Genomic DNA, 26,499 nt, shown 5'->3' with positions numbered 1-26,499 from the left:
AGCAATGTATCAAATTCCAATTTAAATTTTAAATTGCCATTTTTTAGGATCAAAAATCAAAAATAATTATTTTGAAACAAAGTTCTTTCAATTGGTTCCAAAAAACTTTAAATTGTTCGTAAACAATGAATCAAATTCCAATTTAAATTTAAAACTGCCATTGTTTAGGATCAAAAATCCTATCTTTGTTTTGAAAAAAAGTTATTCTATTCTCTTTTAATAAAATTATTTATAAATACCATAAAATTTTGAATAAACATCAAAATATCGATAACTATTGTTCTAAAACAAAGCTTCTAATTATTCACCAAAAATTCTGAAATTTGGACCAAAAATTTCAACAATCATTGTTCTACACCAAAAGCCAAAAATCAACCATCAAAACTAAATTATTTCCATCAAACAATCCAAAATCGTGAAGCAAACCCAGCACCTCCAAAACCGCATTGTTTACAAACAATCTTCCTTGTTTACCTCCCTAAAATGCCATTACCCCCACCCTTAAACAAAGCTTTCTACAAAAACCGCGAAGCAAACTACAATAGTACCTTCTAAAATAAAATGATATGGATATAATCTGAAAATTTCCAATTTAAAACAAAATAATTGTTTTCCAACTAGGCCGACAGCTTGTCATTTTCCGAGAGTCCAATAACCTACACCTACACCTACACCAACTCCATTTTCCCGAACAATACCTGAAAAAAATACAACCAACAATAATAACAATCTATCGATAACTACCGTGTTCAATACTAACCGCCTCAACACAGCCACGGAAAAGGGTGTAGTGGGTGGACGCTCTCGCCCGAAGACACCCGAACCGGAATACCTATACCTCCAGCTTCCCCCTCTCCAACCTCTATATATATCTATACATATATCGAGCTGGAATTAAAAAGAGGTGGGACGGCTGCGACTGCGCATATCCAGATTTAACACTAAAATTCTCTCTCTATCTTTTTCTTTTACTCGGCAATCTTTCACTGTCCTTTTTTACCAAACGTCGGCTTCTAGCTGTATATATCTTCGCGATTGTATAGCCACTATAGCCTCTCGGTTGGATTTTCGCCGACGCATTAGCAGCGTGCTACTCACTTAAGCAACATCGCGTATTTATATTGTTTAATTATTAATTATTAATTAAGATATTTCAAAATTAAAATTATATGTGATGGTTTTGAATTTTTGGAAAATTTTGGATATTTTTTAAGTTCAAAAAAGCTTTGTGAAAAGTGAGTGAGCGTGATTTTGTGATTTGGATTAATTCGGAAAAAATAAGGGAATTTTTGAATAATTTTGAGTAATTTCTTGAAATGAGGTGAGAAAATTTTGAATTTTTTTGGGTAAATTTTGGATTAATTAAGAGAGAATTAAGTTTAAATAAAGAGGGCGAGGGTAGAGAGGTCCAAGCGAAAGGAGATGGGTTCTGAGGAAAGAGAGGGTACAGGCTACGAACAACACCTGCTCTTTGGGTATGCGCCTGCGACCCTTTATATATATGTGGATAGTTTTTACGAGCTCAACAATCTCAAGTCCGAGGTTTATTTTACCGTTTAGGTTTGGATTTTTTATTTTTTATTTTTTTTTTTTTTTTTTTTTTTAATGAGTTGGAATATTTAAGGGTTTTATTAATGAGTGAGGATTTTTGGATTTTTTGGGTTTTTGGGAATTTCGGATAAATTAAATGCGAAGTGGAGATTCAAAATTTTGAATTTTATTTTGGACAAAATTTTGAAAATTTTTCACTGAAAAAAAGATTTATCTTGGATTTTTAGTAAAAAATTTTAATTTTGAGTACTTAGATGAAATTTTGGAAATGTTTGGGAATTTCGAAAATTTATTATTGACAAAATTTTCATTTTTTTTTTAGAAGAAAATTTTGAAATTTTTTTACTAAAAAAATTTTTATTTGGGATTTTTAGTAAAAATTTTAAATCTTGAGCATTTTGATGAAATTTGGAAAATTCTTTGAAATTTTGGAAAATTTTTTATTGATAAAATTTTCATTTCTTTATTTAGAAGAAAATTTTGAAAATTTTTTACTAAATAAAGTTTTAATTTGGGATTTTTAGTAAAAATTTTGAATTTTTAATATTTAAATGAAAATTTGTAAAATTTTTTATTGATGAAATTTTGATTTTATTATTTAGAAGAAAATTTTGAAAATTTCTTATTGAAAAAAATTTGAAGTTTGGGATTTTTAGTAAAAATTTTGAATTTTCTTCAAATTTTGATTTTGGTTAAAAAATTTTCAAAATTTTTGTCAAAATTTCAATTTTTTTATGTCGGAGAAAATTTTTAAAATTTTTTACTGAAAAAAATTGTAATTTGGGATTTTTAATAAAAATTTTGTACTTTTTTTTAAATTTTGAGATTTTGGATAAAATTTTAAAAATTTCTTACTGAAAAAAATTTGAAGTTTAGGATTTTTAGTAAAAATTTTGAATTTCGAGTATTGAGATGAAATTTTCAAAATTTTGGGAAATTTTGTTGAAATTTTAATTTTCTTTATTTATAAGAAAATTTTAAAAATATTTTAGAACAAATTTTTGATAAAAAATTAAATAATTTTAAATTAAAATTTCAAATTTTTTTCATTAAAAATTTTTGATAAAATTTTTAAAATATTTTAAGTTCAAAAATTATTTTTTGTTACTTAGAAAAAAATTTCGTTAATTTTAAAAATGTTATTTTTGACAGAAAATAAATTTTTTGTCTCGTAATAAAAAATTTCATTTTTAAAAATTTTTAATTTCTTAATTTTGACCAAAATTTTCTGCAGTCTGTAATAATATTTAATAAAAATTTTGACTTGTAATTATCAATAAAATTTCAAAGCCAATTTTGGCAGTAAAATAAAAAATTCGAAAATTTTTTATAATTGAAATAAAAAATAAATTAATAATTTATTAAATTACATTACATAAGAGTAATTTAAAGATAATCACCGTAAGATCTTAAGTGAAAGAGAGTGTGATGTTTTTACTTAAAATATTTGCTTGTAAAAATTCTTAAGCCCATAAGTACCTACAATATACACAGTATATTATGTATAGTATAAAATAACAAAAATAATGATAATAATAATAATAATATAATTCGATATAAATCAGTGAGTAGTATACTACAGATAGAGAGGACCAGCTCTGTAGTTGTATTAAGTTACTCTGCACCTGCCAAGTGGTCGGACGGGTATATTTATACCTTCACCATGTAAAATCCTCGAAACTTTTTTTTATAATTTTCTTAATCATTAAAAAAATTTCTGCAAAGAAAAAAAAATCATTTTTTTTCTTAAAAACTTTTTTAAGGGAGGTTTTTTTTATTTTTGTAAATTAAAGTTTGGAGCTAAAGTTATAATATGAAAACAAAAGGGATGCCGTGTTAAAATGACATAAAACATGGTAATAAAGGGATGATTATATATATATATTTTGGGGAAGCGAAGCGTATTATTAAAATAAACGTCAGTAATTAAATTTAATTTGTGTTAAAAATAGTAAAACTTTTTCGTCGGTATTTATTTTTTAAAAGATTAAAATTTTTGTTTAAAAATCGAGAGTAAATTTTATATTTTATTATTCAATAAATTTTAGTTCAAACAATTATAATGTTAAAAAAAAAAATATATTTTTTATTTTTATTTAAAAAAAGAAGAATTCGTAAATTTTTTTTTTTTTTTATTAATAATATGGATAAAATCCTTGTGAGAGGGAACTTTACTGCAGAAAGATTGAACCAATTAAAAAAAATTTACTCCGTAAATTTTTTAGAAGGTATGATAAAAAATAATGTTTGTAATTTTGAAAAAATAAAAAAGTTTTTTATTGATGAAAAGATACAGATGTTATTTTAATTTGACACTTGAATGTTCTGGTTCATTAGTAAAGCTCGTGAAAGGGACATCTTTATTGTATCTGTCATTATTAAGAAACTCAAGTGTTTGTAATAATAATAATCATAAAAATAAAGCGCCGATTTTCGATTTAGAATTTTTGAAATTTCTCTAAAGTAACATCTAAGAAAATTACAATTCTCTCTAGATATATAAAAAATTCAATTAATAAATAGAATTTATCAATAATTTTTATAATTAGTTTATTTCGAGATGAATTATTATTATTTTCTCGAAGAAATAATTTTTTTATGAACTATAGTTGATAGTCAAGGCTGAAATTTTCGGCACCTTATTCTTAGAATAGCTTAGAGCGGTTCAGAGAAGGATTGTTTCTTTTTTATTTTTTGTTAATCAATTAAGTTAGTTGGCTTTTGTCTTAACTCAATTTCCTTTTTTCTGGAAAACTATAATAATAATGATATTTGAATTAAAGAGCGTCTATTTAAGAGCAATGATAATCTTAGCCTGGATTGAGGCTAAAAATCAATGCAAATACTAATCTAATTAGTGCGTTGATCGCTCATAATGTTTCCATGTGATCAATATCGCTCTGAAATTGTAATTGAGAGCGCTATTGTACAACAGATGACATTTTTTAACTGCATTGACACCAAAAATCAATGTAAATACTAATCAAATTAGTATTTAAATAACTTATGGCAATCCAAGCAAGCAATATTGCGTCTAAATTAAAATCAACAGTGTTTATTAACGACTTAAGATGCTTTAGAACTGCATTGACACTCAAAATCAACGCAAATAATATCTTAATCGATCCTCTGATGATTTAAGTAACTACTTGCTAATAATGTCGCATCAAATTTTCAGTAAAAAGTGTCTTTATACAATTTTATACATTTTTAATCAGCATTGACGCTCAAAATCAACACACTTGTTTTTTGTCAATGTTTCAAGATTTATTGCTAAGATTTATTTCAAATTTTAATGCATCTTTCTTTGGACTAAATAAAAAAATAATAATTGCTAATTAAATTTTTACCAAAATTAAATTTAAAATTTAAAATATCTTATTTTTGAAATTCCCCCATTGTATACAAATAGAACTAAATTTATCCCTCGAATAAAAACAAAAATTTCAGAGGGAAGGTTTCTAAAATTAGAGGTTTTAAGTTATAGGCTTATGAATATAGTTTAAGATCTTATACATATAATCTCTAAATATCGAATTGATCCCTCTTATATTATATAGTATATATTATATCCTTTGGCCTGAACTTCCGCATCAATTAAAATCATATAAAAAAGTTAAATTAGCTTACGATAAAAAAAAAAAAATTACCTGAAAGAGAAATTTTTAATGGCATATTTAATAATTTTTTATTGGAAGCGTAATTATAATTTAAAAAGTTTTGTGTTTCAACTTACCAAGATGATAGATACAGGATATATAATCCGATATAATAATATAAGATCGTTTGAGACAAAATGGTCGTTTACCATCTTGCTCTTTAGTCGATTGGAACCTGATCACCCTGAAGCTATTGAATAACGTCCAATCAGCTATGTGATTCACTTTTACTTTGTTATCTCTCGTCAATTCTTCTGGTAAACCGCTTCAATAACATAATAATAATAAAAAGAATAATTCATATCTTCCTCCGATAGTTTACATCCTGTAATATTATTCATTCAGTTCCTCCTTATTCTTATCAATTACTCTCATTGTTCGCTTTTAGCGAACAATTTCAAATACTTTAATTACTTTTTTATTGAAAAAAAGAAAAATTAATTTATTAACAATTTTTTAAATATAGGATAATATAATATGTAAATAAAATTTTATTTATCGTACTTTATGATTTAAATCAAAATAATTGGTTGTAATAATTTATAAATTGTTAATGGAAGTAATAACATTGAAGTTAGCAGTCACGGAACGGAGAGTAAGACCCCCACTAGCTGGGAGCCGGAGAAGGGGAACCAGGCCGCGTTAGACTCGGGAGTGGGGAGCGCTCGACTGTCATTCAAGCGCCGACTGAAGTCCAGTCAACATCTATAAAATCTGTATTCTCGCTAATAATTCCTTGATTTTATTTAAAATTTCAGGCAAAAGAGGATGTTTGTAATCTACTGGACATCTATTGATTATTTTTTACAATGTATGACATTTTTTTGAGCCCAATGAACCTAATTAATTCAACGAGCACTCAAAGTTTTCATTTAAATCATAATAATATATTTTTATCTATATAATTAATTTTAAAATAATTGGTCAAAAATCTAGCGGTAAAAAAAATATTTATATTTATTTTTCTCTGTTTAAATGTAGGAAATATTAAATTTAAAATATATAGATGGCGCATTGGTAAATGCGGCAAATTTTAAATGTAACAGCTACAATGAAATTGATAATCTGGCAAGGAAATATTGCAGAACAAAAAGGAGAAGGGGGACTAGACCGCGTTAGACTCGGGAGTGGGGAGCGCTCGACTGTCATTCAAGTGCCGACTGAACTCCAGTCAACATCTATAAAATCTGTATTCTCGCTAATAATTCCTTGATTTTATTTAAAATTTCAGGCAAAAGAGGATGTTTGTAATCTACTGGACATCTATTGATTATTTTTTACAATTTATAATATTTTTTCGAGTGTAATAGACTGATTTAACTTAACCACTCGTAGATATTACAGGGTAGGTTAGGATATACTTCACCCAGCATATAAAGCAGAATATAGAATTAAGAATATAGAATACATAATACGGAATGGCATTATTGAGACCACGACCACGACCCTTTTACGATACCCGTACAGGATGCTAGTGGCATCGGAGTATCGCCCTCGAGTCTCCACTGCTCTGCGTGTTCTATAGCGTACTTGTATCGATCGACTCGTTTAGTTCAACACACACGTATATACTTATACACTGCGAAGAACGGAGATACCAGATTGAGATTGTGGTACATTGTCCTTCTCTATGCTCTTCTCCGCCGACAATTCTCATGTGGACCGTGCAGTAAAGCCTAAAGGACAATAAACCCAAGCGTTTTATATACTTTTTTTATTTCATTTTGTGTTATATGTATTTACGTGTCACTTATCACTGTCACTGTTTTATTCTGTACGTAAGCATACAAAATTAGTGTGTCATAGTAACAATTGTTTGTAATAACACGGTAAGATTTTAATTCAACTTGTTTTTTTTTTTTTACGATTTTTATCCGCATTTATATTCAAATACCTGCAGCCGTACAATAACTGCGTTTTTAGATGACATTGACATTCAAAATCAATACTTAATCTTCCTATTTAATTTAGAAAAATTTATAGCAATGGAGCGCCGATTTTCGATTTAGAATTTTTGAAATTTCTCCAAAGTAACATGTAAGAAAATTACAGTTCTCTCTAGATATATAAAAAATTGAATTAATAAATAGAATTTATCAATAATTTTTATAATTAGTTTACTTCGAGATGAATTATTATTATTTTCTCAAAGAAATAATTTTTTTATGAACTATAGTTGATAGTCAAGGCTGAAATTTTCGGCATCTTATTCTTAGAATAGCTTAGAGCGTTTCAGAGAAAGATTGTTTTTTTTTTTTTTTTTGTTAATTAATTAAGTTAGTTAGGTTTTGTCTTAACTCAATTTTCTTTTATCTGGAAAACTATAATAATAATGATATTTGAATTAAAGAGCGTCTATTTAAGAGCAATGATAATCTTAGCCTGGATTGAGGCTAAAAATCAATGCAAATACTAATCTAATTAGTGCGTTGATCGCTCATAATGTTTCCATGTGATCAATATCGCTCTGAAATTACAATTGAGAGCGCTATTGTACAATAGATGACATTTTTAACTGCATTGACACCAAAAATCAATGTAAATACTAATCAAATTAGTATTTAAATAACTTATGGCAATCCAAGAAAGTAATATTGCGTCTAAATTAAAATCAAGAGAGTTTATTAACGACTTAAGACGCTTTATAACTGCATTGACACTCAAAATCAATGCAAATAATATCTTAATCGATCCTCTGATGAGTTAAGTTACTACTTACTAATAATATCACATCAAATTTTCAGTAAAAAATGTCTTTATACAATTTTATACATTTTTAAACAGCATTGACGCTCAAAATCAACACACTTGTTTTTTGTCAATGTTTCAAGATTTATTGCTAAGATTTATTTTAAATTCTAATACATCTTTCTTTGGACTAAATAAAAAAATAATAATTTCTTATTAAATTTTTACCAAAATTAAATTTAAAATTTAAAATATCTTATTTTTGAAATTCCCCATTGTTTTTAGAAATAAAAAAATCATAATAACTAACAACCTTGCAGTCATTATATGACTGCCGTGAGTTGTGTACTCTAAAAAATTAAAATTTTACTTTATTAAATAATGAATTTTGTTAAATTGCACTGTACTTTCTTAAATATTAATATTTTTAAAGATATAAGCTCATCCCGACGTTACACTCATCAAAAGCTTTCATTTGAGTACCCACATAAATTTTTCATATATTTTCCATGTATACATATATGTAATATATATGAATATATGAAATATATAAAAAATTGATGTGGGTACTCAAATGAAAGGTCTCGTTGAGCGTAACATCAAGATGAGCTTATATCTTAAAAAATGTCAATATTTCACAGGATAAAAGCTCTTTTCTTAATTCTGTATCTAGAGATATATTTTTGAATGCAGCCTACCTATCAAAATTTTTCTTACTCTCTCAATAATATAGATAACAATAATAACTCTATTCACTAATCTATCACAATTTTTTTTTTCTACCAAAATCCTTTACTATTACTAATGAAGATGGATGATAACGTCACTTGTTACTTATGACTATCCTTCAGAAGGATGAATAATTGATAGCATCGATAGTGATTCATTATTTAATCCTCAAATTGGTGAATTGCTCTCCCAATGGGATGAATCACCAGCTCTATAAATGTGTATGAATATAACCTTATCCATCGACGTGTATAAGTATGTACATAAACACGCAGAGCGTATATAGGGGAACTTTGAACCCGACCGGAGAATCTAAGTCTACCCTTGGTGTCTTCCGACACGATGCCATGACATGACACACACCCACGCCCTCATATAACTCTCTCTCTCTCTCTCTCTCTCTCTATATATATATATATATATATATATATATATATATATATATATATATATATATATATTTATATAGATTGTCGTGCATATTTTCCTTGTTCCGTCTCACTTTTTCCTTTTCTTTAGGGGAATCGTAACACGTAAGACGTTTTCTTCTTCTTTATGCGTTTGGGGATCGATTTTCTCGAGATTACGTTGGGGGGATACGAATACGAATATAAGTTTTGCCAAGTATAAGTACATACAGAGTAAGAGTAAGAGATGAATTTTATTTTTATCTTTATCTTTATCTCAACTTTATTTTAGTTTCCAAACGTACTTTTTACAGCTTTTGAGTGTCACTGTCCCGCAGTGAGTCTGAAAGCTTAATTTTACTTTTACGAGCCGGTTTTCACTTAATAGACAGCTTGATATATAAAATTAAATACGTTATTTATTTTTAAACTGAAAAAATTTGCAAACTGAATAATTTTTTAATTGATTTAATCCCTTTAGAGTGAATTTAAATTCACTTTTATAGGGTCTTTACTTCTATTTTTGAAAAAGCATGATTTCGTATTTTAGAAATCTTCCCTCTGAAAGTTTTGTTTTTATTCGAGGGATAAATTTAGTTCTATTTGTATACAATAGGGGAATTTCAAAAATAAGATATTTTAAATTTTAAATTTAATTTTGGTAAAAATTTAATTAGAAATTATTATTTTTTTATTTAGTCCAAAGAAAGATGCATTAAAATTTAAAACAAATCTTAGCAATAAATCTTGAAACATTGACAAAAAACAAGTGTGTTGATTTTGAGCGTCAATGCTGATTAAAAATGTATAAAATTGTATAAAGACACTTTTTACTGAAAATTTGATGTGACATTATTAGCAAGTAGTAACTTAAATCATCAGAGGATTGATTAAGATATTATTTGCATTGATTTTGAGCGTCAATGCAGTTCAAAAGCGTCTTAAGTCGTTAATAAACTCTGTTGATATTAATTTAGACGCTATATTGCTTGCTTGGATTGCCATAAGTTATTTAAATACTAATTTGATTAGTATTTACATCGATTTTTGGTGTCAATGCAGTTAAAAAATGTCATCTATTGTACAATAGCGCTCTCATTTGTAATTTCAGAGCGATATTGATCACATGGAAACATTATGATCGATCAACGCACTAATTAGATTAGTATTTGCATTGATTTTTAGCGTCAATGCAGGCTGAGATTATCGTTGCTCTTAAATAGACGCTCTTTAATTCAAATATCATTATTATTATAGTTTTCCAGATAAAAGGAAATTGAGTTAAGACAAAAGCTAACTAACTTAATTAATTAACAAAAAATAAAAAAGAAACAATCTTTCTCTGAAACGCTCTAAGCTATTCTAAGAATAAGGTGCCGAATATTTCAGCCTTGACTATCAACTATAGTTCATAAAAAAATTATTTCTTTGAGAAAATAATGATAATTCATCTCGAAATAAACTAATTATAAAAATTATTGATAAATTCTATTTATTAATTCAATTTTTTATATATCTAGAGAGAATTGTAATTTTCTTAGATGTTACTTTGGAGAAATTTCAAAAATTCTAAATAGAAAATCGGCGCTTGATTTTTATGATTATTATTATTACAAACACTTGAGTTTCTTAATAATGACAGATACAATAAAGATGTCCCTTTCATGAGCTTTATTAATGAACCAGAACATTCAAGTGTCAAATTAAAATAACATCTGTATCTTTTCACTAATAAAAAACTTTTTTTTTTTTTAAAATTGCAAACATTATTTTTTATTATACCTTCTCAAAAATTTACGGAGTAAATTCTTTTTAATTGGTTCAATCTTTCTGGAGTAAAATTCCCTCTCGCAAGGACTTTATCCATATTATTAATAAAAAAAAAATTTACGAATTCTTCTTTTATTAAATAAAATTAATAAAAATATTTTTTATTAATATAATAATTGTTTAAACTATCAAAATTTATTGAATAATAAAATTTAAAATTGAAATTTTCAAAAACATGACAAATCATAGTTTGGTTTATTTAAAAAAAAAAATTAAATTTCTAAAGAAAGTGAGAAGGGTAACGTTTGAAGCATACGATCCCTTGACAACACAACACTTTACACCTATTCTCTTTGGTAGGTTTCTCTTTAGTCGTACTCAGTGCCATACTTCATACTCCATACTCCATGGTACATAACAGAAGCACCTAACCTAAGCTGCTCTATTTATTTTCCTCTTTACTTTTTAAACGTCAACTCAACTCTTACTTATGCTCTATAGACTCTAAACATACGCCCCTTCGTACAGAGTGCATAATGGTGATAATGTTTAAGAGAGAGTGTCATTGCGTGCACTCAACAGTGACAAACCAGAGCCACTTAGCCAACCCGTCTTTTTTTCGCCTATTGTTTCGAGGAATCGGGGCGTTGGATAAAAGCTTCTCTTTCAATGTTTGTTTTTGTCGGTTGGTGCAAAATATTATGATGCAGTGTGAAGAATTTCGAAGGTGCTAATAGTTAAGGAATTTAAAATTTAGATGGTTTTGGTTGAATATCAATGTCATGATGAATATCATTGTCGTTAGAAATTTCATGATGAATATCATTATTATTATCAGTATCACGATGAATTTTATTGTCTTTATCAATACCATGATGAATATCATCATGAATATTAATATCATTATTTATATATTGATGAATATCATTATAAATATCATTGTCGATATTAATTTCATGATGAATATCATTATAATTATCAATATCATTGTCATAGCATGATGAATATCGTTGTTAATATCAATATCATTGTTAGTATCTTGATAAATATCGTTGTTTATATTAATTTCATGATGAATATTACTATCATTATCATTATTATAATGATTTTTATTGTCATTGTGAATTCCATCATGAATATCATCATGAATATCAATATCATTGTTTATATATTGATGAATATCATTATAAATATCATTGTAGATATTACTTTCATTATGAATATCAATATCATTGTTATAGAATGATGAATATCGTTGTTAATATCAATATAATTGTTAGTATCTTGATAAATATCGTTGTTTATACTAATTTCATGATGAACATCATTATAAATATCGTTGTCGATATTAATTTCATGATGAATATCATTATGATTATCAATATCATTGTTATAGCATGATGAATATCATTGTTAACATCAAAATCATTGTTAGTATCTGGATAAATATTATTGTTGATATTAATTTCATGATAAATATCATTATCACTATCATTATCATTATTATAATGAATTTAATTGTCATTGTCAATGCCACGATGAATATCATTATGAATATCGATATCATTGTTTATATATTGATGAATATCATTATAAATATCATTGTCGATATTAATTTTATTATGAATATCAATATCATTGTTAGTATCTTGATAAATATCGTTGTTTATATTAATTTCATGATAAATATCACTATCATTATCATTATTATAATGAATTTTATTGTCATTGTCAATGCCATGATGAATATCATTTTATGAATATCGATAGTATTGTTTATATATTGATGAATATCATTAAAAATATCATTGTCGATATTAATTTTATGCTGAATATCATTATGAATATCAATATCATTGTTAACATTACGATGAATATCGTTATGAATATCAGTATCATTGTTAATATCTCGATGAATATCATTGTCGATATTCATTTCATGATGAATATCATTATGATTATCAATATCATCATAGATGTTATTGTTGCTTGCAATATCATAGTAAATATCATTATTGTTATCAAAACTATGATGAATATTATCATCAATAATACTGTAGATATTAATGTCTTGATGAATATCATTTTCATTATCAGTCCGTATTGAATATCATTGCCATTATTTATGTTACGTTAGATATAGCAATCACTATTAATATCATTATTATTTTCAATATTATGATAAATATCATTATTATCATTAACACCATGATAAACATTTTTTAATATCGCTATTGATGTCAATGTCATGATAAATATCATTAATATTATCAATATCATGATAAATATCATTATCATTATCAATATTATTATTAATATTGTTCTCATTACTACAAAAACAATGACACTAAAATAATTTTTTTAATTTCAGGCAACAAAATACAAAATTAAGACCATCAACAACCCGAACACCAATTAATCACCATCGATAATCAACTACCAGGCTGACACGCAGATGCATATGGAAAAAACACCCGATCTACAGCCACGATGTCGATGACCGGAAGTCTAATGGGATACGAAAGCAACAACGAGATAAACCAGGCGAAATGTAACAATAAAAAGTACCAGCAGAAGTCAACGCTGATAACGGGCTCCTCGACTACGCCATTGCCGATGACGTTAACGAGCACCACGACAATGATTTCCTCAACCCCGATAACTACTACAAACGTTAATACCACGACAACCATAAACACCTCTGTCAATAAGCAACGCGAATACGCCTCGAATTTACGACGCAGTGAGCACAAGAGGAAGCGAGAAACTTGCAATCGGGGACACGCTAATGGCTTGTGGTCCGTGTGGTATGGAATTCTGGTGGTTATCTTACAGGCTTACATCGCTACAAGGTGTGCCAAGCGGTTCGTTGGTAAGATTCATCGATAATACCTTCAAAAGTTATTTTTTTTGTCGTTTCTTAATTTATATGAGCTTCAAAGCCACCTAATGGCCAGAATTTGACTTTAAGTAGAATCTAAATAGTCTAAAGAAAATATTAGTCTTTGTTTGAAGTAAAACGGCACTACTTCACTAAAAAAACGAAAAAAAGTCTGATATTAATTTCATACTTTTTATATTTTAATTATTTTGCAATATTATCACAAGGTTTGCCGTTTTTCACTTTATATGAGCTTCAACGCCACCTAGTGGCCGGAATGTGACTTTAATTAGAACCTAAATAGTTTAAATAAAACATCAGTCTTTGTTTGAATAAAAACGGCAGATTACTTCACTAAAAAAAAACGCAAAAAAGTCCGATATTAATTTTATACTTCTTATATTTTAATAATTTTTCAATATTATCACAAGGTTTGCCGTTTTTTACTTTATATGAGCTTCAAAGCCACCTAGTGGCCAGAATTTGTCTTCAATTAGAACCTATATAGTCTAAATAAAATATTACTTTGTTTGAAGTAAAATAGCACATTACTTCACTAAAAAAACGCAAAAAAGTCTGATATTAATTTTATACTTGTATTTTAATTATTTTGCAGTATTATCACAAGGTTTGCCGTTTTTTACATTATATTAGCTTTAACGACACCTAGTGGCCGGATTTTGAGTTTAATTAGAACTTAAATAGTCTAAATAAAATATCAGTCTTTGTTCTAAGAAAAACGGCTCATTACTTCACTTAAAAAACGCAATAAAGTTTGATATTAATTTCACACTTTTGATATTTTAATTATTTTGCAATATTAATATCACAAAGTTTGAATTTTTTTATTAAAACTTTAATGTCATGTCAAAAATAGAAAAAAATCTTCGATTTTTTTCCAAAATGTGCCATTTTATCCGATATTAATTCTTAAACTAAAATATGAATTTTTCCAGCATACTTGTCACTTCCATGGCCAGCGGACGTCCAGCCGCCTAAATTCGAGCTGCATGTCTGCATAGTCCTAACAGGAACCGGCGTTCTGTTACTACCGATATTACTGGCAGCAGCGTGTCTGAAGCTCGGAAACTTGGCCAATGACGGTGTGAAGCTCGGCAGGCATACGAGCACATGTACTCGCGATCCACCGGCCTCTTTACTTGGAAACAACATTGACAGTGGTATTATATTAACTACTATTAATTTTCTCACGACTTCTAGAATATTAATATCAACTATCTCGATTTTTTAGGCTTAGCGGGGAGTTTATGGAAACACGGAGGACCTACAGCAGCCTTCGTTCATCTCTGTACAGCAATGTGCTTTCTATTACCAACATTGCTGATGGAAGCGCGGTTAATATACGCTGGATTTTTACCAAAAGGTATGAATTTCGTAAAAAGTCATATTTAAGAGTACTTCGTCAAAAAAACTCAGAGAAGTTTCATAGATTCCATGCAATTGACCCAAAAGTACTCTATTAATTTCATCGCGTAACTTAGTTCAATCTTTGATGTCATAGATAATTTTTTTTCTGCAATTTTAAAGCAATTTTTGCTTTAAATAATTTGTTCTACAAACCTTCGACGTTTCTAAGCGATGAAATTAATATAACCGGAAATATGATCTATTTTATAGTATATTAATATCATAAATCATTGCAGATGCAATTTGGCGAACGGACTTGGACTGGATAGTGGTCCATCGTGACCGGCTGATCTACCTGAACTTTATGAACCCCGGGATGATCAACAGCAGCAACATCAACTATATTAACAACCCCTTTCTTACGTCGAGTGTCGATGATATTAATATCGACATTTTAAACTTTACGAGTGGGTTTAACGCAACAAATCCGCGGAATTTTACAGCAAAAGATACAGGGTCAACGGAGTTTCCGGTAAAATCCGAGATTGGCGCCACCAGTCCGCTACCGATCGTCAGAAGCAAGAAAGTAGTGATTCTAAGGAACAAAACCAAAAGTTCCGACTTGCAGGCGGGTAATATGACAGCGTACAATTTGCCACTTGTTATTAATAGCGTCGCGGATTTGGACCGGATGAACAACGACAGAGAAGGTAGATATTAATATATCACGTGTCTAGAGATAAAAGGGCGTATAGCTAAGGGTTAATAAGGATTTGTGCTGAAAGGGCGTATAAAAATTTTTTTTTTTGCTATTCGGTTCGAAATTGTCTAAAACGTAAAAATCTGTGAAAATAAAGTTGGTCTCCTAAAGCTGAAAGGGCGTATCTCAAGACATACGCCCTTTTAGCTTTAAAAAAAGTACTACTTAAAGGTAAAAGGGCGTAGAAAAAAAAATTGTAGTTTTGATACCAAATGTTAAATAATAGTTTCACAAGACAAGTTGTACTAAAAAAACAGCCTCATATACAAAGTGAAGATATAAAGAAATAGAAAATAAATCAATCAAAAACAAATTACGTAAAAATTAAGTAATAAAAAAAATCACAATGACAGATAACATTGAAATATTTTGAAATTTCTCGCTTTAATCGCCCTATTGAATATAACTACTGGCGCCGTTCACACAACAGCAATTTCATCATGATCAACAATCCAGAATCCAAATTTTATAATAACTATTTCTTAAAATAAAAAGCGAGAAAATAATCACGTGTAATTTATTGTTTTTTCGATATATTTCCTTTATAACTTCAAAAAATTGTATAGTTGAGGTTTTACGCTGCTACTACCACAGAAAGTTTTTTTTTTCACATTTTTAAACTACGGATATGTTCTTTTGTAAACTGGCCGAAAAAAAAATGATACACCCTTTTACCTTTAGATCACCAAAATTTCGAATTCTTAAAAGTAAAAGACCGTATAATTAAAGACATACGCCCTTTTACTTTTGCAATTTTTTTTTTCAATTTTAAGCGTCGAATGTGTGTCTACTACTTGATTGGTAATAAAAAAAAATTAGAAAAACGGTTGACCCTGAAGGCCATCCCTGCAACTTCCCGCTAATTCCATACCTAGGCGCTTAAAATTGCACTTATGACGTTTTTGAGCTCTTCGAGCTCAAAAATACAATTTATGTGTTATTTTGAGCTCTATAAAAAATTTAGAACAAAAAAATTGATCTAATGAAAAATTTCGGAGATTACAAAAAAACACTTTTTTCGATTTTTTTCGACAACGATATCTCACGAACGCATCAACCGATTCTGACGCTCTATGTGGCGATCGATGCGGGTATTCAAAGTTAAGAGCTGATTAGTTTTTGAAGTTGATCGGTTGAGCCAATTCGAAGATATTTAAAAAAAATGAAAAAAAAAATGTCGCAGTGATTTTAAAAAAACACTTGTTTTCAAATCTTTTATTGACGATATCTTTTGAACTAATTAACCGATTTCTACGTTTTTGACGGCAATCGACGCGGTTTTTTAAGCTCTATAAATTATGCTATGTCATCAAAAGTGATCCGAGAAGAAATGACGAAGTTATGTGAAAAAAACACTTTTTTCGGTTTTCTTTCGTTCACGCTATCTCTCGAACGAATCAACCGATTTTGATCGGGTTGACGCCGATCGGCGTGGTTTTTCAAGCTTAAGGGCGGATTAGTTTTTGAAGTTGATCGATAGAGCCGTTTAAAAGATATTCCAAAAAAACTACTTTCAAAAATGATTTTTTTCTTATTTTTTTTAAGATTTTTCAAGATTTCTTAAAATCTATCGGTCCGAATCGGTTCAAATTCTCAGGAAATCTAAGTTCAGCGTAGCCCTTTCGAATGGCACCAACCGCGATGAAATCGGTTCAACCGTTCAAAAGTTATAAGCGAGTCACATAGTCACACACACACACACACACACACACACACACACACATACATACATACAGACATAGTGACAACATCGCGGGGGTAGTCAGGGAAGCTTCCTGTGACCTTCAAACGTCGAGATCTGATGAAAACTCGATTTTTGCCAAACGGGGTAAAAACAATAACTTCCCGATTTTTGAAAATCTGAGATTTTTAGCGGGAAGTTAAAAATATGCGCCCTTTTATGTGATATTAATATAGCAAGCTCTAGTAGTAACACTATAAACTTCTCAGACGATGCTTATGATGAGCGTAAGGATTTCATCAGCCTGGAGTACTTGAACTACGCGGTGGCGCTAGCTGTCTATTCTGTGCGCTATCCAGCGGTCTTCTGGTCCTGCAACAAAGCTATCGGTACCATCTTTAGTATTCAATCGTTCATTAATTCTGTCCAAAGTTTGATCAGTTACGCTGGAATGTCCGTTCTGTACAAAGTGAGTTAACTAATATCACACAAATTGTCGATTATGTCCGATATTAACGGCGTAAATGATCCAAATTTTTTTGTGGTTTACAGGTACAAGTTCTGGGACCACATAAAGTTCTGAGTCTAGGGCGGAATCGTGTTCAACCAACGCCAATTTACTCCAGCAAGTTGCAAAAAGTTGTGACGAACCTGTTTGGTGATACGTCGCATTTGTTACTGAATCCGCATGTAACCTTATCGCTGTTTGCGTTATCTTCGTTGTTGATTCTCTGCTCCAGTATGGTGACCTACCTCTACGCTTATGGAAGGTGAGATATCTAGTATTTTATCTATAAAAATGGTCTATAAGTGCATATAGCATCCGTGATCAAAACGATGAAATTAATAAATTAGATTATGGCTTATAACGACACATAATAACTTGCGAATGGTGCAATTCATAGTCGTTATGCAGCTTTTCAAATTAGAGGTCTTGGAAGGTATCAGAAATTTCAAGCGAATGTCACAGAGACTCATCGATGCTGATAATAGCAGCACTAGCGATCCATACGTCTATAAGTCGCCCTCCAATCAGACTAACGCTGACTTGGATGCTGACAATGATGACTCAGATAGGCTTGTAATAGACGAAGATGCTGATACTAGTCTCTAAAACCATCCCATTTATTGAATTCGATAAGCGATCTTATCTATATTACTATCGTTGATGATTTTGATTTTAGCAATTTGAGAATATTACTATTGATACATTTTTTTGGATGATTTGTCATTGATAAAGCCTGCTACAGGATTTGTGTTCTTCGATGCGATGAAATTAATAGCGTCCAGTTTGTCGATTTTGGGTAGAAAGAATTGAAAAACCGACTCAATTTTTCGGCGGTAGATAGGTACAAATCCTAGAAGTTCATAACCAATTACTTAGCGGTCCTAGAATGTAATTAATGTTGATTAATATCACTAATTCGATCATGAAAAGCCGTAAAATAAAAACTTCTAGGCCCTTAACAATAAATATTACCGATTAAACCTCATCTCTAGTTCAGGGTTTGTGTTCTCCAAAGCGATGAATCTAATAGCGTCCAGTTTGTCGATTTCGGGTAGAAAGGATTGAAAGACCGACTCGATTTTTCGGCGGTAGATAGGTACAAATCCTAGAAGTTCATAACCAATTACTTAGCGGTCCTAGAATGTAATTAATATTGATTAATATCACTAATTCGATTATATAAAGCTTCAACATCAAAATTTTACCAAATAAACTTCATTTGATCACCAACTTGACCCCTATTAACTCATACCTCTAACGTTTATTCTCTTTTGTCCGTAGATTCGCCACATTTTTAGAACACGAGCACCAACGGCGAGTAATAATATCAAAAGAGGGTCGTCGAAACAGCTCAGGCTGGTCGTACTTTACCCACTGTGCAGCTCTCTGTGTTTTTTTAGCTCTCCTGATTTGCAACGCTCCACTTCTCTACGACTACATAGTAGTCTACCGCGGAAGTCTCGACGGTGTAATATTGGCATGCATCCTAGGAACAATTATCCACTTGTTTCTCTGGTTGATATTTTGGTTCTTTTTAACAATAAAGCGTAATTGGATTTTCAAAGTCCGCGTAACAATAGCCCGAGCGACTGTCCGCTCAGCGAGGTCAGTGAAATTAGTCACCGACGTCGACTTGTTAGCCTGTAGACGAAAGAGCACCAACAACGTTGATCAGGATAACGACAACGACGACGAGACGTTGATAGACCATGAACTGGGCAGTGATGCTCCTCTGTTGATAGTCGGAGACGGCAAGACCTACAGCATAGCTGAGTCTTCGCCGAAAAAGGCCATCATGAGCGTCATCCAGAAGGCCATAATCGAAAGAAAGGCTCAGCAGAATGAAGGTAAGCTTCCAAAACTGACCCCTAGTCATCTTACCCTACCAATCCATCATTTGTCCAGGTGTTACTGTAAACCGTGCTTCTGGAGAAGCTAGCCTTGAAGAAGAAGAGCAGATCTACTGGCTAAGACCAAAACTACGTCCATCACCAGAGTCGCCTAACGGAACAATTCCAGCGTCGAATCTGGACAAAAGCTGGATCAACAAGAAGCTTCGTCCCAAAGTGACGTTTAACGACCTGCCTAGTACGTCTGGCGCGCGGTAATCTACTTCTTTCTTGGTGTCGTTGTGTTTATTGTCTTCTATCCTAATCCTGCATGAAATCTGATCAAACCTAGTCAACCTTTTTCTTGCAATTGGTTCTATCTAACCTTCAAACTAACCCTCTGCTTATCTAATTGTAAATTCTGAATCTTGTGACCCAATCGTCACTTATCCAATAATTCTTCCAGCAATAAGGGAAAAAGACGAGGTAATACCGAGGGTGGACCAGACGACGATGGTGATTATGCCACGCTACGTGAGCTACCACTAATGACTGCCATCGACGCTGATGATTCTGCTTCGGAAGAAAACAAGGTAACCCAAACCATACCAGTCCTAGATTACTCTCTTTAGCTTCTCTAGTAGCAATTTGGTAAAAGCCTTGTGCCAGCATGGATCAAGATACTTTGGAAAGATTTTAGATCAAGAATTGGTCCAGATTCTTGATCAAGATTATTGGTCAAGACTTGAGCCAAACTGTAGTCAGAATTTGTCAAGAAGATATCCCGAGTCGAAATTTAATTCGTAGATTCAACGTATTGAACGTTCAAATCGTAGGTTGAGCGTATTAGACGCTGAAAACGTAGGATCAACGTATTGAACGTTAAAATCGTCATTTTATCGTAATGGACGTTAAAAACGTATGTTGAACGTACCCAACGTATTATAAATGTGAAGAGAACCAATAATGGGTGAAAATAGTAATATTAAAACTACTCAAATAACTACACCATTTTTAATTTTCTAAGCGGGAAGTTAAAATTTTAATTTTTTTTTGTAAAAATCCAGTGGTACAAAATTGTATAAAAAGTTATCATTTTATATACAGATTTATGAGGCCATTTTCGGTATAAAATCGTATGAATGATATTTCATAAAATTTTACATAATTTTGGAAACCATTCCGAGGTTGAAAAATTTCGACAAAGCATTTCCGTCAAAAAAAAATGGTCAATTTAAGCTAAGAAATGTAAAATCTCACTAACAGAACTAAAAAAAAATCTAAAAAAAAAATTTTTCTTGTCTATTTACGTTTCAAACATGTGTAGTTATTTGAGTAGTTTTAATATTACTTATTTTCACCCATTATTGGTTCTCTTTACATTTATAATAGGTTGGATACGTTCAATGCGTTGATCCTACGTTTTCAACGTCTAATACGCTCAACCTATGATTTGAACATTCAATACGTTGAATCTACTATTTAAGTTTCGACTCGGGATATTTGACCAGAAATCTGGGGCTATCTATCGCTAAAGTTTAGGACTATCCTATAGAGTAGAGGTTCTCATTATATTAAAACGTATTCTTGCGATACTATTGTACTATTTCTTGCGATAATTCAACTTTTTACGTATCGTAGCAAGTTAAATTAATTTTTTAAACTTATTGACTAGACTATAAGTGAAAACCACTGCAATACTATACTTTTGACATTCAAGTGGAAAGGAGAGAAATAAGTTCGCGCTCGTTCTTTTTGTGTTTCTCGCGCAAGTCTATGTCAGGACTCTGGGTAAAGAATCTTGATCAAGTATCTTGGTCGAAAATTGTCCAATTATTTACAAAGTGCTTCTCCAACTATCTTGCCAAAGAATCGTGCCTAATTCCATTGCTACTAGGGAATTGATCACCAAATCTAACATTGATCACCACTAACATCACCTTGACATTGTAGCTCCTGGAATGTGTTAACGACGACCAAGTAACCTACTACGCCAGCGGTAACCGTGATCTCCACCCATCAGAAGGTGACCCTTCCCCACTTCTAACCCCAGAACCTCTGCCAGACCCAAACCTCCCGATTCCTCCGCTTCCAATTCCCAACGAGCTAACTTCAGTACTAACCGCCCCAACTGAGGAATTCCATGATTCTAACCACTCGGTGCCTCAGGTACGTTGCTGCTTCACCAGCAACTTTATCGTTCGTCGCTAATTTCATGGTCGTCTTCATTTGTTCCAGGTTGGACTACCGAAGTGTCTTCGTCATGCAGACTCGGGAGTTTCCCAAGATCAGCTGACGCCCCGATCAGAGTCATCAAACTCTCCGGCCCTGGAACCGATGACCAATGGTATGAATCATCTGGCAAATTACGAAGTGGTTGATCGTAGCCTAACTTCGTCGAACAGCGAATCTTCAAGCGGAGTCCACTCGAACACCAGCAATTCGTCGGTAACGAATCACTTGATGAGCCAACAGACACGTCGGTCCAATAGTGTTGATGACCTCAGTGCCAATGACGCTTACAATGGCGACGATAAATGGCGATCTTGTTCACTGCAACGGGGAATTCAACCACCAAATGGAAATGGCGGCCAGGAGTACAAAATTCAAGCTGGTCCCCAATTCACAAAGTTCAATACCATTGACAGAAAATCCTCAAAGGGAAATGGTCCATGTCCGGCGATTATTTTGGAGAACACCAGTGAATCGACGGTAGTGATACGACGTCGTATGTCCAGGCCGAAGTTACCCGAATCTTGGAACCCAAATGACGCAGAACCATTTGGTAGGAGCACTAATATGAGAATGACGTCCTTTACTGAGAACAGTGACGTTAAAAGTTGCATTAATGCTAATAATGCGTCGGCGACTTTGCCGCATTACCCAACTCAACCAATTGTTCCGACGTATCCTCACTGTTCGACAATGCCACTGCCACATGGTGTTCACCACGGGAATATCAATGGAAATGGTAATGCCGGTAGTTGTGGAACGGTTCCGCAAAATTCTGTTCCTATTTTACCGACGGTTAATCATACAACTCTGCCGATAACTTTGGCGCCCAATTCTAATGGTCGGGTTACGAATTTGACTAATCAAGTAGTGATGCCGAATCAAAATGGTGGGTATGTAAAACGCTACCCAATTAATCATGTTCTACCTGCGCAAACACAACAGTGGTCATTACCTTCGGGACACCACACTTTTCCGCAACCATTGCAAAATAAGTTTTTTGGCGGGAATGTCGCTAATGTGAGGGTAGCTGATAGAGATTCTGCAAACTTTTCAATGGCTAGTAGTGGGGACTCGGATATTTGTCATCATTAGTTAAGTGGCGCCCAATGGGGGTTGTTGGTACTCGTTTAACTGTTTTTTGATAAAATTTTTGAACTGAATTTGTGATTATTTAAGGATTTTGTGAGTGGATTTTTTGAGTGTTTTTCGAGTTAAATGGGTGCCGACGTTTGGGGCAGGTAGGTTACTTGGATATTGACTCTCAGTAGTCATATGACAATAAATGATCATATGTACTTTGTGTTTCATTACATGATCATATAGGTATCGTAGAAAAAATACATACTTTTTGTGACTTAAAGGACATATGCTTCACAAATGACCACAATTAGGTCATATATGATATTATATGCTTCATATGGTTATATATGAATCATTTGAGTCCACATATGCTCTATATATGATTCATATATGGCCATATGTAATTTAGATGACTGTATAAGGTCATATAGATAATATGTGCTCCATAAATAACATCATATAATTTAAATGTGATCATATATGGTTCATGTAATCACATAAGATACATATAACCATATACAGACCACATATTTTTTATATGTGATCATGTGTTTCATTTGATCTTAGATGATACATGTAATTGCATATGATTAATATACGATCACATATCGTTCATATCTGATCTTATATGCTTCATATGACCATTTATGATCTATATGATATCACATATGGATCATATATGACCACATATAGTTCATATGACCATATATGGTTCATATGAACCATATATGACCACATATGGTTCATATGAACTATATATGATTCATATAAGACCACATATAGTTTATATATGAACACATATGATCATATATCTTTCATATAACATTATATATGACCATAAATATGCTGCAATGATCATATATACTGACCACTGGGAGTTAATCATACAGTAACCGTTTTTTGAGTGAGATTTTGACGGTGGTTGAATATAAGGTTGTTGGTACTCGTTTTTGAGGAAATTTTATAAGCTAAGCTATAGTATAATTTTTAATTATATATATAAATATAAATATAAATATATAAATAATATATTAATGTAATTGAAGCTTTCATCCGTATTAATAATTTATAATTTGTAATTATAATATAAATTTACCGTTTTTTAGTTAAAATGCATATTTTTACACACGATGACTTCCATGATAAGAAATAAATAATTAATTAATTGTTGTAGTAACAAAGGCTCTTTGCTTAAAATATCCAACACATATCGAGGTCGAATATCTGCAAGAGCAATAAAAAATTTTAGGTTGAAAATTATTTTTTAAAAATTTTGAAAAAAGTGTCGTATTTTTTTAGATGAGTTTTCGACACATCGACATTTTTTTTTTTTTTTTAATAACAGAGTGAAATAAAAAACACAGGCAACTTTTTCGTGCTTAATTAATTACGCACAGTGTATAGCAGGCACAATAATAATAATTATAATAATAATAAAAATAATAATAATAATAAATATACAGAAAAACAAAACAAAACATATTAGAAAAGCTGAAAACCTATATATATTTTTTCATAATTTTTTTGCGACGGAATAACTCAAGTATACATTTACATATATACAATTATGAATAAACGTGTTTAAAAAATTGGGAAGTTACAATTTTGCGTGCCTAAAGGTAAAAGGGCGCATATTTTTTTTTATTGCCAATCGAGTAATAGACACATTCTACGCTTAAAATTGAAAAAAAAAAATTAGGAAAACGGTTGACCCTAAAGGCCATCCCTGCAACTTCCCGCTCATTTTATACTTAAGCGCACAAACCTACACTTATTACGTTTTTGAGCTCTTCGAGCTCAAAAATATGATTTTCGTATCATTTTGAGCTCTCCGAGCTCAAAAATTTGCAAGAAGTTGAATAAAACACGAATTTTTAAACCGCAATAACTTTTGAATGAATGAACCGATTTTTTCGTGGTTGGTGGCATTTAACGCAGTTTTTAAAGCCTCATAAAGAACTTGTAAGTTTAAATTGATCGAACAAGGAATTTTAAAGTAATTCCCAAAAAACGATTTTTTCGATTTTTTTCGTTAACGATAACTCACGAACGAATTAACCGATTTTGACCGGGCTAGCGGCAATCGACGTGTTTTTTCAATGTTAAGAGCTGATTAGTTTTTAGAATTGATCGGTCAAGCCATATAAAAGTTATTCCAAAAAAACCACATTTCAAAAAATTTTTTTTTGCAGTTTTTTTGAGATTTCTCAAAATCTACCGGTTCGAATCGATCCAGATTATGCTCAAAATCTAAGTTTAGTCAAGTCCTTTCGAATGGTGCCAACCGCGATGAAATCGGTCAAGCCGTTCAAAAGTTATGAGAGGTTTACACACGGCCGTACACACACACACACACACACACACACACACACACACACACACACACACACACACACACACACACACACACACACACACACAGATGTACGGACATCATCGCGGAAACATTCGGGGAGGCTTCCTAGGACCTCAACATGTCAACATCCGTTGAAAACTCAATTTTCGGAAAACGGGGTGAAACTAATAACTTCCCGATTTTTAAAAATTTTCAATTTTCTTAGCGGGAAGTTAAAAATTGCAAAGGTAAAAGGGCGTATGTCTTCAATTATACGGCCTTTTACTTTTAAGAATTCGAAATTTTGGTGATCTAAAGGTGAAAGGGTGTATAATTTTTTTTTCGGCAAGTTTACAAAAAAACATATTTGTAGTTTAAAAATGTGAAAAAAAAAACTTTGTGTGGTAGTAGCGGCGTAAAACCTCAACTATTCAATTTTTTAAAGTTAAAAAAGAAAATTTATCGAAAAAACAATAAATTACGCGTGATTATTTTCTCGCTTTTTATTTTACGAAATAGTTATTATAAAATTTAGATTCTGGATTTTTGATCATGATGAAACTGCTGTTGTGTGAACGGCGCCAGTAGTTATATTCAATAGGCTGATTAAAGCGAGAAATTTCAAAATATTTCAATGTTATCTGTCATTGTGATTTTTTTTGTTACTTAATTTTTACGTAATTTGTTTTTGATTGATTTATTTTATATTTGTTTATATCTTCACTTTGTATATGAGGCTGTTATTTCAGTATAACTTGTCATGTGAAACTATTATTTAACATTTGCTATTAAAACTACAATTTTATTTTTATGCGTCCTTTTACCTTTAAGTGGTACTTTTCTTAAAGCTAAAAGGGCGTATGTCTTGAGATACGCCCTTTCAGCTTTAGGATACCAACTTTTTTTTTCACAGATTTTTACGTTTCAGACAATTTCAAACCGAATGGCAAAAAAAAATTTTTTTATACGCCCTTTTAGCACAAATCCCTATTAACCCTTAGTTATACGCCCTTTTACC

General features: G+C 31.0%; 1 protein-coding gene across 2 annotated transcripts; it reads left to right on the top strand.

Annotated features, from left to right (window-relative positions):
• Window positions 1-1,065: 1,065 nt before the first annotated feature.
• On the top strand, window positions 1,066-24,694 carry LOC123264330 (protein tincar). 2 transcript variants are annotated; one of them, XM_044727564.1, is made up of 12 exons: window positions 1,068-1,321; window positions 13,176-13,676; window positions 14,642-14,866; window positions 14,938-15,069; window positions 15,350-15,763; window positions 17,764-17,963; window positions 18,047-18,264; window positions 19,284-19,849; window positions 19,908-20,106; window positions 20,298-20,424; window positions 21,785-22,000; window positions 22,070-24,694. In XM_044727564.1, the coding sequence occupies exons 2-12, from the start codon at window positions 13,295-13,297 to the stop codon at window positions 23,156-23,158; spliced, it is 3,768 nt and encodes a 1,255-aa protein (XP_044583499.1). In that variant the 5' UTR covers window positions 1,068-1,321; window positions 13,176-13,294; the 3' UTR covers window positions 23,159-24,694. The 2 variants fall into 2 exon arrangements, with proteins under 2 accessions (XP_044583500.1, XP_044583499.1); XM_044727565.1 differs by lacking the exon at window positions 21,785-22,000 and having other exon boundaries at window positions 1,066-1,321.
• Window positions 24,695-26,499: the final 1,805 nt, after the last annotated feature.

The sequence above is a fragment of the Cotesia glomerata genome, linkage group LG4 (assembly GCF_020080835.1).
Source record: "Cotesia glomerata isolate CgM1 linkage group LG4, MPM_Cglom_v2.3, whole genome shotgun sequence".
NCBI lineage: Eukaryota > Metazoa > Arthropoda > Insecta > Hymenoptera > Braconidae > Cotesia > Cotesia glomerata.
Note: the sequence above shows the minus strand (reverse complement) of the source record. Positions and strands in the feature narration are given on the sequence as shown.